Below are 15,319 nucleotides of genomic sequence, written 5' to 3'. Positions count from 1 at the left end.
TTGACCATGAAAATCACACATTTATTCAAGTTATATCTTTAATAGCACCTGGACAAAGAATCCTGGTTTCTGTTACAGCTTTGTGTCGCTGTGTACAAGGGCACTGCTCCGCGGGGCTGCTTTGGCCACAAGGATCTTTCCTGTGCCCGTTGGGATGGGTGCTTTTTGCCATCTTTCTTATTCTTCCACTCAAGTTCCAATTGGTCAGTTAATGTGAACGGCAGTTTATAACTCCTGGCCTTGGACACGATCTGGTGGAATAGAACAAACCACAAGACATTTAGATTAACAGTTAGCTCCAAGATCCAGTTGTGCAGTATGTTATGTGGAAGGGAGGGTGTGTCCAACAATAAAAAAAATGATGAATGTGTCCTCATGTAATGCAACTGGTGCTATGTAAAGCGCTCTGATACACGATTCAGGTCAAGTTCCCGCTATATAAAACTCTGTAAAAAAAAAAAAAATTAAAAGCAAGCACTTCACAACTCAGTTAACTCTGTACACTACCACTCAAAAACGTCAAGGGATTCCATCAATTGAATGCAAATGCACTGTCCTGAGCAATCAAAGCCAGGCAGGCATCTGAACACACCTTTCTGACAGCGTGCTGCTGGCCTGAAAGAAATGCAAATACAAGGAGTTAACCTGCAAATCCTTTACATTTGCAGATTAACTCATTGCACAAATTTGCATTTCTTTCACAGGCCAGCAACACACTGGTAGAAAGGTGTCTTTAGCTGACTAAGATTCCCCAGCACAGGAGATTCCCGGAATTAAACATCTGGGATGTTTTCTTTTATCAAATGAAGATCGCGACCCCCTTCCCATGCCTCCACGGCCCCCCTGGGGGTCGTGCCCCACAGATTGAAGACCACTGCTCTAAAGGAATATTCATAGGTCATATCCCCATAGTAGGAAGAGCATACAGACCCCAACATTTCAGATAATGTCACTCCTGAACACAGTTTTCCTTGTCATATTTCCAAAAAGAGTATTTACTGACCATGTACTCCCAGTATGAAGATTATTGTATATGTAATTCTGATAGGAAAATCTGAATCTATTGCAGAGTAATAATATTCCTGGGTCCCATGACTATATACCACAAAGCAAATATTCCGTGTTCGAGTATATAAAAAAATGAGTTGTGTTTATAGATCCTATCAAATATTTCCTGCTCATATACTGTCGACCTGTGCATTTCTTAATAATATTGCATCCAATAACATGGCACTCTGTGATCCAAACTTACATCTCTAACTAGGAATTGTGCCCGAAGGACTACCGTTCAAGTATACTGTAGACATCTTAATTCACACGTTCCATGAAAGCAAGATTCTTGATGTATGCATTTGTCATGGACATCAGTATGGAAGGATGCTCTTGGAACCTACCTGTGCCGCAAGGGGAGTTGTAATCCATCACAGCATTGTCCTCTGTAATAAGAAGAAAGGATTCCATTGAGACAGCCATCATGGAACAAATAATCAGGTATGCGGGCAAGATAACTTATTCCATAATATTGTAAGAGCTGCCACTAGACTGTTGGGTTGGCTATCCTCCTTTGGGGAGACAGATGCTACTGCACAAAATATTCTGGTCAAAACCACAGTAATTCTTCTTCTACTGAAGAGTCTATAAAACACCAAATATATTTTGTTAACCATTTGATTGTATATAGTCGATTGTAAGATGAAGTCCTGATTTCAGTTTTTGTTCAACCTGCCAGGAAATTAATGTTTAACTGAAACTTATCTTTATTTGGATCTGAATGAATGCTCTTCAAATGCTTTGTTAAATCTGCTGGAGACCCGTAGTTTGATCTTGCAGGCTCTGTTTAATATATTTCATAGACAATTCCCAACTTCTGAGCGCTTATCTACATATCTCCACCAAAGAGGAATATAGAAATAATGGAATGGATGAAAGTCGTGACCGCGCTAAACTGTACCCCTACCCTTGTCAACTCAGCCAAATCACTGGGAATCATCTTAGATGAGAATCTAGACATGAAAGCCCACATTAACTCAATGGCGAAAAGTGCCCGATTTCACTTGAACTACCTAAGAAAATTGAAACCTTTCATCACAGAGTCAGACCTCAAATTGGCAATCCAATCCTTGGTTATCTCGAGGATTGAATATGGGTGCACCACCTTGGCTGGATTACCAAAAATGTCCACAGGACCATTGAAAGCCTGCCTTAACGCTGCAGCAAGACTTATCACCGGAACTAGGAAATATGACCATATATCCCCACACCTGAAAGCATTAAACTGGCTACCATATGAAGCAAGAATCCAAATGAAGCTAGCATGTATCACACATAAAGCATTACACGACAACACCCCAAGATATCTTACAAAGAAAATTCAGTTGTCCGGTGGCAACCGAACATCTAGGAGTGCTGGGGAGCTGCTACTACGACCAGCATTCTTCCGAAAGAAAAAAACGTATGACAGAGCGTTCTCAGGAGCGGCCCCCAGAATATGGAACTCACTCCCTCCAAACATCAGGAAGATCCAGAATCTGGTAACATTCAAACGGGAAGTGAAGAGCCTGCTGATGAATAGATACATTACTTAATGAAGATCACTGATCTTGGATCTGCTATAATACTGCCTTAGTACAGATCATGTACGCTATCAAAATAGGAGGCTCAGTCAATACTATAATGGAATATGTATCCTAAGATATGGGAACAACCCAAAGTCAACAGGAATGGAGATTGGATTGAACAGAAGAACAATATCTTTCATGAACCTATACAATGCTACCTCATACATGAACCTATACCATGCTACCTCATATTTGTTATATATACATGTCTTGTATTTTATTTAATCATAGCTTACTTACTTTTGCTAACATCACATGTGTTACGAATTTATATGTCATCTACCTCACTGCGATTGCTTGCTAACAACGTATACTTATGTAACCGTGTTTTCTTTTACTACCTCATGTTAAGCGCTCTGATACCTACGGGTCTTGTTCGCGCTATACAAAACTTTATAATAAATAAATAAATAAATATTTCGGAAGATGGACACTCAGAATTGAATCACAGATAAAGACTGCTTGACCCACTCATTTGGCCCCTTTCCTCCTTTCCATTGGCACACTCTAACACACACGTGCTGTTTTGGCTTGGCACGCTAAAAGTGAGCACGCCACATATTGAAGCTGCTGGATGATTTGAATAAAAAAACTGGTGAAAATGTTGTAATGAAAAACGGAGTGCTACCCAGATATTTTTGAATTTAAGTAACGTAGCCCTATTGGGTAGGCACCCATGATGAATTAGGACATAAGAACTTTCTTCAAAAACGGGACGTTCTTCATGCAAGGATGAATATCTTGGTTCATCTAACAAGTTTATTTTAACGGAAGTCACAGAAGACAGAAATACCTATGGATATATTTTCCCACGTCATGAATGCGTTTTTTAACATGTTTTTTTTATAACGGAGCTCAAGGCAAAGACATTTAGGAAATGGCGTTTTGCGTTTTCTGAATATGATCGTTTAAATCACACGAGAAATTTAGAGGATGATGGTAGTTGTAGTGTTTGGGTTAGCATTGGACGGCTCAGGTGTGAATTGTTAAGTGGTAAAATGATGGCGGGTACAGAGAAAAGAGGCGGGAAGGTTGAGTTAAAAGGAAAGGAAGGGTTAGTGGATAACGTAGAATCCGCTGGGAAGATAGAAACACGAGGATGACTACTGTTGAGCAGGTACGCGCAAAGGGGTTAATGGAAGAAAACAAGGTGTATAAACAGTTGAAGAGTGTTCGTAAGTTTGTAAGAGGGTGAGGGACGCAGGATACGGTAGAGAGAAGCCGGATAGAGAGGGGGGATGAGACTTCTACTGAGCCATCTAGGAATGTGAGTTTATGTGTCATTTAGATCTTTGAAGCTTTGTAATATTTGAGCAAATATGTGGAGGGGAAGTATTTATAAGGATGTTTTTGTTGTTATTTACAGTTACCCCTGACGAAGGACCCGTGGGGGTCCGAAATGCATTGGGCTGGAATAAACTGCTAGTGACGAACAAGATGAATGGTGTTTTCTGCATGTATTCTTGAACATGAGAAACTACGTAAAAATGGCATTTACCTTGCATGACTTTTTGAAGGACATAAAGAGTATAAAAATGAGTAAATGAAAACAGAGTATTAAAAACAGAAGTAACTTAAAAGAGGAGGAAAAGAATTGTTGAAATAAAGATAACTAGATGCAAATGCATATTAAAAAAGAGGCTGTCGCCACCTTCTTTGGGGCAAAGAGAAGCCCCAAAACAACGTTGTTCTTACACTCTAACACACAGCCATTTCAGACCCATGCATTGTTTTGTCTCCATTCTTTGTTTGGGAGGCTGTTATATGGATTCAACATCAATCCTAATGAAACATATTTTTTAAATTTCTCCTAATGTTTGCCCTACCCAAAAAACATTTTGACCGCTCGTTCTATTAGTATCAACCAAATTAAAGTTCTTCCCACCTGCATTCATGTTAACACAACTCTTACATTCCCTTCCCCACCCAGTTGCACATACATATATTCAACTTCCTGAACCTTGTATCACACTGATTGTTGGTTTAAACCAAGCATAGTTTTGCCCTCTGCCCATCTTTTCACTTCTCTCAATCTGCCATGATCTTCAAGAGTTGAGGTTTCTGTATTTATGAGTACAGGTCCTACTCCAGAATTAGATACTCTTATCCAACTTTGGTTAATAGAGCTGAATCCAGAAATCCAGATGTGGCCTTCAGAACTGGACACAGTAACCAAGATGAGGTCTCCCAAAACTGTAGACATTTCCCTGACAGAAGACCACAAGAGTAGGACATATATTAGACACAATAGTCAAGATGCGATCTCCAGAGCTGGATGCAATTCAGTAGATGTGATCTTCAGATCTGGAAAGAATATTCCTGAAATGGCCTCCAGAACTGGATACAGTATTCCAGACTTGACCTCCAGGACTGGTCAAATGGACCAGATAAGACCACCAAACCTGGTTACAGTGCTCCAGAGATTACCTCCAGCACTGGCATATCAGAACAGATGTGGTTTCAGAACTGGAAACAACATCAGTAGTGTTTTCACGATCCTAGTGAGAGTGCCCCAGATAGTGCCTGCATGTAATGTGTGCATGAGATTGATGGCAGGGAAAACTAGACTCCTTTCTTCTTAAAGAGTTTGACATTTAGTAATTGTTCTATCACTCTCACAATTGAAAGCAGGGTACTTGGAGAATGTCCCAGACTCTTGCTTTCATGTAGATGGCTGACAATGCTATTCGGTGTTCCCCTCGCAGGAAGCATCCTAGATTGGTTTAAAGTAGGCTCAGTTTCTTGCTATTGTTTTCTCCCAGACCTGATATAGATGGCTGTCGCAATTCATGCAGATCACTCTTTTCAGGACTATGAAACTTCAGTCAAATGATAAAATCAAAGCAAAAGCTCAAACCGCACCTGGGTTGTAGTAGTCAAAGACTACCACATTGGAAGGCTTCAAATTCTTGACAGAAGTTTCCTGCTCCACAGAGAAGGTATAGTTTTGAGACTCCACCGTAAGCTGCAAAAAGAGCAAAAGTGGAGAAAAATGAGAGGTTACAACAGAGGATGGAGAGAGAAGTTAGTAACATAAATATGAGGGGTGAAAAGGACACTGAGAAGGTCACGTGTTGTATCTCTCTATGAAATTTGTACTTGTAAAGCGCACTTATACCCCAACTGGTGTGTCCTGGCGCTGTAACGCATACCGTTGTTGAACCCTTCCTGGCTTTTCCCTGTGAAATGCCCATTCCTGGGCACCCCCAAGGTGAAGCCAGGCATCCCAGCGCTGTTGGGGCCGTTGTGGAGATTAGGCAAGCTATTGCCCAGAGTTGCAGCATGGGACCCATGATTAGAATAGGCGCCGAGGCGAGAATTATCAGGTCTGAGGAAATTGAGCCCAAGACCCGCCGAGGCGGGAATTGAACCTTGGTCCCGGGCCAGACCTCTGCATCAGGGTCTGCCGCTCTAACCATTGAGCCACACGTCGTCTGTCTGTCTGTCTGTCTGTCTGTCTGTCTGTCTGTCTGTCTGTCTGTCTGTCTGTCTGTCTGTCTGTCTGTCTGTCTGTCTGTCTGTCTGTCTGTCTGTCTGTCTGTCTGTCTGTCTGTCTATATATTTTTTTAATGCTTTTTTTGGCCCTGGGGCTTCGTGTGGGACCCTCCGGGCAGGCCTAGGAGAACAGGGTGTTTCTACCCTGTCCTCTTTTCTTGTTTTTTATAATTTTTTTAACTGATTTCTTGTGACTCGGTTTTAACGAGTCACAAGATGGCTGCCACCACTTCCTGGTTTGGAGTGTTGGCAGCCAATCAGAATGAAGCTCGTGCTCGGGAGGATTCGCAAATCCTCCTTGGCGCTCAGATATATACTTTTTTTTTATTTCTCAGCAACTACTGCACGGATTTACACCATTTAAAAAAGTACGCTTTCTCGACCAAGACCCACCTTTTTGCCAAATTTGGTGTAATTCCGTTCAGCATTTCGGGCTGTAGCTTTGTGTGAAGCTCCTATGGAAATTAACATGGGGAAAACGCGTTTTGGGGCCCCCCTTTTTTCTCGGCCCCCGCTAGACAAATCAGCCAAATACTTTCAAAACTGAGCAGACCTGAGCGAACTTAGTTTGGAAAATTTTGCGAAGATTCGTCAAACAGCACCAAAGATAGTGGCAAAAGAAAAAAAAGTTTTTTGAATAGAAACAAGGCCCTGACTATAACTACCTACTGGCGAATATATATATATATATATACATATATATATATATATATATATATATATATATATATATATATATATATATATACTGGAGACAATCGGAGAAATAAAGCACTAAATATCAGATTCTATCGCGCCATTGTGGTCTGTACCTGAGTATGCTGCGGTGAATATGCTGTAGTTCAGGACTGGTTGGTGGAATATATATATATATACATATATATATATATATATATATATATATATATATATATATATATATATATATAGAGAGAGAGAGAGAGAGAGAGAGAGAGAGAGAGAGAGAGAGAGAGAGAGAGAGAGAGAGAGAGAGAGAGAGAGAGAGAGAGAGAGAGAGAGAGAGAGAGAGAGAGAGAGAGAGAGAGAGAGAGAGAGAGAGAGAGAGAGAGAGAGAGAGAGAGAGAGAGAGAGATATTCATATTCATTGGTATTTTTCCCAATGTAATGGCAGCCAAATACAATTTCTCACGATGAGTTTCTGTATCAGTCAATCAATCATGTGTTTGCTAAGTGTGACTACTCACCTGTGAGGGCCTCAAGGCGCTGGGGAGGTGCTGGTTCCAGTCCATCAAGGAGGGGGGGTCTGCCGAAGAGCCAAGTTTTGAGGTTTCTCGTGAAGATGAGGAGTGATGTTGTCTGTCTCTGGCCGGGAGTATGGAGAAGGAGTGGCCTCCCAATGTGGTTTTTCTGGCATGGAGGACCACGGCGTAGGAGAGCAGGGCTGATCGTAGGGTCATTTGGGGTGCGTGGAATTTGAGTTGACTGTTCAGGTATGCTGTACCGGTGTTGTGGAGAGCTTTGTGTGCATGGGTGAGGATCTTGAAGGTGATTCTAGTCTCAATGGGGAGCCAGTGAAGTGTGCGCAGGTGCTGGGAGATGTGGCAGTGTCTTGGCAGGTTGAGGATCAGTCTTGCGGCAGTGTTATGGATGTTTTGTAGCTTGCGGGTGAGGTTTTTGTTTATTCCGGCGTAGAGTGCGTTGCCGTAGTCGAGTCTGCTGGTGAAGAGGACATGAGTGACAGTCTTTCTGTGCTCGAGGTGGATCCATTTGAAGGTCTTGCGTAGGAGGCAGAGGGTGTGGAAGCAGGAGGATGCGACGGAGTTGATCTGGCGGTCCATCTTGAGCTCGGATTCTAGGATGGCCACCATGTGTCGTTCCAGGCATTGGGGTGTTTTTTTTTTTAATTTTATTTTTTTAAACCTCATATTGCGGGGAGAGTTTGAATAATAAGGTGTTCGGAGGAAAAGTGACGGTCTATTCAAGTTGTATACCTTCACTACTTCAAAGTTCTGTTTGAGAACCCAGGCAGTTTCCCAGCTGTTTTTCGAGACCTGTCAAAATTCATCTCTTTACCTTTATCCAACACAATAATTCTGACGTGATAGAATGAGCTAGCCCTAGAGCTACTCGGCAGTAATCCAGTCCTGCCTGGGAAATTATTGTCTCCGCTTTAATCATTGGTAAGCAAAAAAAAAAAAAAAAAAGAAAGAAAAGGAAAAAGAGAAATCAAACAAAGCAGATCAGAGCACATAAGAGAAGGTTTAGAACATTTACTTAGGGGCAAAAATGATTTATCCATATCTCCCAGTATTGTTTTCTTTTTGTACTGTTCCCTTTCATATCCAACCTGCATATCCTAATTATGGAATTTAACCAATCCTCATATGACGGGGGTGTTGGTTTTATCCATTTTATACAGATCTCTCTACGTGCCAGTAATATCAATACAAACATTAGCTTTTCCTGATGCTTACTTAATCCATTGGTATTTGAGGCGATCCCAAAAATAATTAGAGAGGTACTTACAGTTATTGGGGTTCTCATTAGATCCGAGAGTGTCTTACCAATCTCTTGCCAAAAGTGCGTAAGTGCCGGGCAGTGGTGAAACATATGGGTATCATCTGCCTTTTCTTCGCTACATTTAATGCAGGATTTTATTGATGCGCCTTTGAAACTTGATAATCTTTTTGGAGTCCAGTAGGCTCTATGTAATGAAAACAGGTGGTTTCTTTTTAGAGCGGCCGGTCTTACACATTCCCAGCATAGTTCCGAAGATTTTTTCCAAATCATGTTTAGGTTAATCTCTTCGTTAGAAAACTCTCTTCTCCATATTTTTTCAGATATAGATTGTTCTTCTTCTTCAACTTCGATTAACGCCCAATACCATTTTGATATTTCTTTTGTTATTATGGATTCCTTTGTCATTTCCTTTTCAAAGTTTCCTGGGTCTGTTGTTTCTTTCGGGATGGTGTTCGCCCAGCTCTTTAGTTGATAATATTTGAACTTTGAGACTTTCCCTTCTGTTATTGTGTGTAGGTGTTCCCATGATATTAGTTCATTTTCGTATAAAAGTTGTCCCCATTTTTCAAAGCCCTGTTGTCTGAGTACACTGGATAGTGCATCTTTGAGGCATTCTGGTGTTCCCGGTGAGTCCCAGATTGGGGCCATATTGCTATAGTATGGGATCCTCAAACTACTTCTAAAATGGGTCCATAATTTGGCCGCATTGGCTAACAGCTTCAACTTTATTTTCTTGAAAAATTTGGGGTGTCCAAATTTGAAAAGGAAATAGTCTTCTCCATTAGTTATATGTTGTAAGAAAATTGGAAAATTACCGTGCTTCATTAGCAACGTTCTAAAATTTTTAAACTGAAATGCCCTGCAATATTCAATGATGTCAGGACTTGCAATGCCCCCTTGGTTCTTCCTTCTCCTAAGTTTATTCCACTCAATTCTTGTGCTTTTCTCTGACCAAATAAAGCTGGACAATTCTCCTTGTATTTTCTTTAGTGCAGCTTTATTAAACTCCAACGGAATCGTATTAAAAAGATATGTGAATTTGGGGATGATGGTCATTTTGACTGCGTTTGATTTGCCCAGAAAGTTTAGTGGTAGACCAGACCATGTTTTAAGAAGTCTTCTCGTTTCTTTTACTACTAAGTTTAAATTCAGTTGAGGAATTTTATTTAGATCTTCAGTTAGCGTGATCCCCAAATATCTTATCTTTTCCTTTGAAAAAGCAGGTTTTGTCGTACTGTTCCAACTCATTGCCTCTGTCTTATTAATATTTATCAGATAACCTGAGACCTTGCCAAAGTCATTCATTACTTCTTTAATTGCTGATTCTGAATTATTGTAATTATCCGTAAACACCATGAGATCATCTGCATACAATGCTACTTTCTTTTCCCAGTTTTTGTATTTAAAGGGTGTTATTTGTATATTATTTCTAATTGAGCAAGCTAAGCGTTCGATGTATAGATTAAAAAGTAATGGAGACAGGGGGCAGCCTTGTCTCGTACCCCTCTGGATGTTGATATTGCTTGTCAGGGACCCGTTCACTATTATTTTTGCTCTAGGGTTTGTATAGATTTCTTTCACCATATGACCAAAGTTACATCCCAGATGATTTTTCTCTATGATGTTATTTAAGAATATCCAGTTTACTCGGTCAAAGGCTTTTGCTGCGTCATAGGTGATGATCGTGAGGGGTAGCTCTTCTCATATGGCTACATCAATTGTCGCCAGTAATTCGTGTGTTATTTCTTGAATTTGTCTGCCCTTTATAAACCCCTTCTGATCTTGATCAATCAGATTCGGCATTAACTTTGATAGTCTTTTCGCTATTATGCTCATAAATAGTTTATAGTCGCAATTAAGTAAAGATATTGGTCTGTAGGAGTCACAAGTTTTTGGACTTTTCCCTGGTTTTAGTATAAGACTTATCGTGGCGTCGTTCCATGAATCAGGGATTTTTTCATGCTCTACATATATCTTATTCATGACTTTTGTCAGATGATCAATTAAGGGCTCTTTTAAAACTATATAAAATTCATTGGGTAGCGCGTCTGGTCCTGCCGCTTTACCCTTCTTTAGGCTACCTATGGCAAATCTAACTTCCTCGGGTGTTATATCCTTATTTAAGAAAACGACTTCCTCTTCTGTTAGTTTTGGCATTATTATTCCTTGTAAATATTCCTTAATGATCTCAGTTGTTGAATTTGTATCCTCTTTGTAAATTATTGAGAAGAAATCTGCGAATTCTTGCCTTATTGCGGAGTCATCTTCACATAAGACTGATTGAACCTTGGTATATACGGATAATATAGTATTCCTTGTCTGGTCTGTTTTCAACTTCCAGGCTAACATTTTCCCGCAGCCTTCCCCATATTCGTGTTTAGCCAATTTACTGTTCTCCCATTTCTCTTGCACTATATTTTCTTTTTTTATAAAAATTTTATTTTGCATGTTTAAGTAAAACAAAGAACACAAAAGGGCAACTAGGTGTTACACATTCCGCCCAGCAAGGACATCGAATCAGGAGCTTCGTCCCCACGTATGGCATAACAAGTCCGCGCCATGTGTTTACAGCCAGTGCGCCAATAGTTCGGTGAAGCCCGCCTCAATAGTGATCGAGACGGACGCCCAGGAGAAGGGGCATCAATCCAATGTTCTGTACATCACAGCCAAACGGCTATGGACCCAGCAGTGAGTAGTAAGCACCCATAATAACCAGAACAAGAAGATAACAATTCCCCCCCCTCCCCCTCCCCTCCATGGTGGTGACCCCATCACACATACACACACATTCTTCCTCCATACTAAACCTGAAAGAGATGCAGCGACCTTAAGGATGCAGGACACACAGCTGAGGGCAGACCTTTGGACAGGAAGGCAACCAATGGGCCCCATTGGAACTGAAAGTTCTTAAAGTTACCTAGGAAGATGTCCGCCATCCTTTCCATGCTTAGAAGCTTCCAGAGTCGTGCGTGCCACAGGGATATTGCCGGCGCTTCCTTCCGTTTCCAAGCAGCCGCCAGCGTAAGCTTAGCAGCGCCCAGACAGAGCCATAAAATCTTCTTGTCGGCCCGGGTTTGATGTTCAAGACCGGGTTCACGCAGTCCCAACAGAACAGAGGCAATATCGTCCTCTATGGGATAGTGAAGGATGTCCCTGATATGGGAGAGAATTTCCTCCCAATACGGCCTAATCACTGGACAGTCCCACCAGATGTGGCGGAAGTCCCCGAGGAGTCCACAACCCCTCCAGCATAGGTCGGACGTAGCCGGATAGATGCGGTGAAGCCGAGTTGGGCACATATACCACTGCATGAGCGTCTTGAGGTGAGCTTCCCTCAGGTGCAGCGAGTGATTAAATGCCGTCATGTCCCGCCACAAGGCCGACCATTCCGTGTCGGAGATATCCCTCCCTAACATGACCTCCCACTGGCCCATGTATCGGTGCCTAGGTGTCACCGCCGATTTAAGCAAGAGCTGGTATAAGAAGGAGATGACTCCCTTCATGACAGATGACCGCAATATGAAAGCCTCGAAAGGCGACGGAGGTCTCGTCGCCGCCTCCATTAGCCCTTTCTCACTGCTCCATCAGGATTCAAGCAAGCCGGGCCGAAGAGGCTGAAATGCCAGAAACCGGTCCCCGGTAGCTTGTCTCCTTTCTGGTGAAGAATTGGCTTGGTAGTTTGGTCTGCCCTGTTCCCATGATGCACTGGGCCAGGGACAGACTAATTTGCATATAGCCAGGTTCTGAGCTGGGATGGGGCAGTGAGATAAATAACGGTGATGGATCAAGCCCTGATCTTTGGACTGGGTAAGAGTGGTCTGCTTAATTCAGACACTCTGTTCATCACCACCCCCTTTTCTGTATCGTTTTTGGCCACTATAGGTGTGGCAGGGTATACTCAGACATGAGTCCCTTTCTCACTGCTCCATCAGGATTCAAGCAAGCCGGGCCGAAGAGGCTGAAATGCCAGAAACCGGTCCCCGGTAGCTTGTCTCCTTTCTGGTGAAGAATTGGCTTGGTAGTTTGGTCTGCCCTGTTCCCATGATGCACTGGGCCAGGGACAGACTAATTTGCATATAGCCAGGTTCTGAGCTGGGATGGGGCAGTGAGATAAATAACGGTGATGGATCAAGCCCTGATCTTTGGACTGGGTAAGAGTGGTCTGCTTAATTCAGACACTCTGTTCATCACCACCCCCTTTTCTGTATCGTTTTTGGCCACTATAGGTGTGGCAGGGTATACTCAGACATGAGTCCCTTTCTCACTGCTCCATCAGGATTCAAGCAAGCCGGGCCGAAGAGGCTGAAATGCCAGAAACCGGTCCCCGGTAGCTTGTCTCCTTTCTGGTGAAGAATTGGCTTGGTAGTTTGGTCTGCCCTGTTCCCATGATGCACTGGGCCAGGGACAGACTAATTTGCATATAGCCAGGTTCTGAGCTGGGATGGGGCAGTGAGATGAATAACGGTGATGGATCAAGCCCTGATCTTTGGACTGGGTAAGAGTGGTCTGCTTAATTCAGACACTCTGTTCATCACCACCCCCTTTTCTGTATCGTTTTTGGCCACTATAGGTGTGGCAGGGTATACTCAGACATGAGTCCCTTTCTCACTGCTCCATCAGGATTCAAGCAAGCCGGGCCGAAGAGGCTGAAATGCCAGAAACCGCTCCCCGGTAGCTTGTCTCCTTTCTGGTGAAGAATTGGCTTGGTAGTTTGGTCTGCCCTGTTCCCATGATGCACTGGGTCAGGGACAGACTAATTTGCATATAGCCAGGTTCTGAGCTGGGATGGGGCAGTGAGATGAATAACGGTGATGGATCAAGCCCTGATCTTTGGACTGGGTAAGAGTGGTCTGCTTAATTCAGACACTCTGTTCATCACCACCCCCTTTTCTGTATCATTTTTGGCCACTATAGGTGTGGCAGGGTATACTCAGACATGAGTCCCTTTCTCACTGCTCCATCAGGATTCAAGCAAGCCGGGCCGAAGAGGCTGAAATGCCAGAAACCGGTCCCCGGTAGCTTGTCTCCTTTCTGGTGAAGAATTGGCTTGGTAGTTTGGTCTGCCCTGTTCCCATGATGCACTGGGCCAGGGACAGACTAATTTGCATATAGCCAGGTTCTGAGCTGGGATGGGGCAGTGAGATAAATAACGGTGATGGATCAAGCCCTGATCTTCGGACTGGGTAAGAGTGGTCTGCTTAATTCAGACACTCTGTTCATCACCACCCCCTTTTCTGTATCGTTTTTGGCCACTATAGGTGTGGCAGGGTATACTCAGACATGAGTCCCTTTCTCACTGCTCCATCAGGATTCAAGCAAGCCGGGCCGAAGAGGCTGAAATGCCAGAAACCGGTCCCCTTTAGCTTGTCTCCTTTCTGGTGAAGAATTGGCTTGGTAGTTTGGTCTGCCCTGTTCCCATGATGCACTGGGCCAGGGACAGACTAATTTGCATATAGCCAGGTTCTGAGCTGGGATGGGGCAGTGAGATAAATAACGGTGATGGATCAAGCCCTGATCTTTGGACTGGGTAAGAGTGGTCTGCTTAATTCAGACACTCTGTTCATCACCACCCCCTTTTCTGTATCGTTTTTGGCCACTATAGGTGTGGCAGGGTATACTCAGACATGAGTCCCTTTCTCACTGCTCCATCAGGATTCAAGCAAGCCGGGCCAAAGAGGCTGAAATGCCAGAAACCGGTCCCCGGTAGCTTGTCTCCTTTCTGGTGAAGAATTGGCTTGGTAGTTTGGTCTGCCCTGTTCCCATGATGCACTGGGCCAGGGACAGACTAATTTGCATATAGCCAGGTTCTGAGCTGGGATGGGGCAGTGAGATAAATAACGGTGATGGATCAAGCCCTGATCTTTGGACTGGGTAAGAGTGGTCTGCTTAATTCAGACACTCTGTTCATCACCACCCCCTTTTCTGTATCGTTTTTGGCCACTATAGGTGTGGCAGGGTATACTCAGACATGAGTCCCTTTCTCACTGCTCCATCAGGATTCAAGCAAGCCGGGCCGAAGAGGCTGAAATGCCAGAAACCGGTCCCCTTTAGCTTGTCTCCTTTCTGGTGAAGAATTGGCTTGGTAGTTTGGTCTGCCCTGTTCCCATGATGCACTGGGCCAGGGACAGACTAATTTGCATATAGCCAGGTTCTGAGCTGGGATGGGGCAGTGAGATAAATAACGGTGATGGATCAAGCCCTGATCTTTGGACTGGGTAAGAGTGGTCTGCTTAATTCAGACACTCTGTTCATCACCACCCCCTTTTCTGTATCGTTTTTGGCCACTATAGGTGTGGCAGGGTATACTCAGACATGAGTCCCTTTCTCACTGCTCCATCAGGATTCAAGCAAGCCGGGCCAAAGAGGCTGAAATGCCAGAAACCGGTCCCCGGTAGCTTGTCTCCTTTCTGGTGAAGAATTGGCTTGGTAGTTTGGTCTGCCCTGTTCCCATGATGCACTGGGCCAGGGACAGACTAATTTGCATATAGCCAGGTTCTGAGCTGGGATGGGGCAGTGAGATAAATAACGGTGATGGATCAAGCCCTGATCTTTGGACTGGGTAAGAGTGGTCTGCTTAATTCAGACACTCTGTTCATCACCACCCCCTTTTCTGTATCGTTTTTGGCCACTATAGGTGTGGCAGGGTATACTCAGACATGAGTCCCTTTCTCACTGCTCCATCAGGATTCAAGCAAGCCGGGCCGAAGAGGCTGAAATGCCAGAAA

The 15,319-nt window shown here is 43.4% G+C and overlaps 1 protein-coding gene across 1 annotated transcript in view; it reads right to left on the bottom strand.

Moving 5' to 3' along the window:
• LOC144768022 (alpha-2-macroglobulin-like protein 1) overlaps positions 1 to 15,319 on the bottom strand; it is a 409,313-nt gene continuing 393,994 nt past the window's right edge. Inside the window, exons 31-33 of the mRNA XM_078651420.1 lie at positions 5,481 to 5,583; positions 1,395 to 1,436; positions 1 to 251 (exon numbers count right to left, since the gene is read on the bottom strand). Coding sequence (XP_078507546.1) covers positions 226 to 251; positions 1,395 to 1,436; positions 5,481 to 5,583 — 171 coding nt within the window. The 3' untranslated portion in view covers positions 1 to 225. The remainder of the gene's footprint in view (positions 252 to 1,394; positions 1,437 to 5,480; positions 5,584 to 15,319) is intronic.

Source organism: Lissotriton helveticus, chromosome 7 (assembly GCF_964261635.1).
Source record: "Lissotriton helveticus chromosome 7, aLisHel1.1, whole genome shotgun sequence".
NCBI lineage: Eukaryota > Metazoa > Chordata > Amphibia > Caudata > Salamandridae > Lissotriton > Lissotriton helveticus.
The sequence above is the reverse complement of the archived record's forward strand: the minus strand, read 5'-3'. Positions and strand labels throughout refer to the sequence as shown.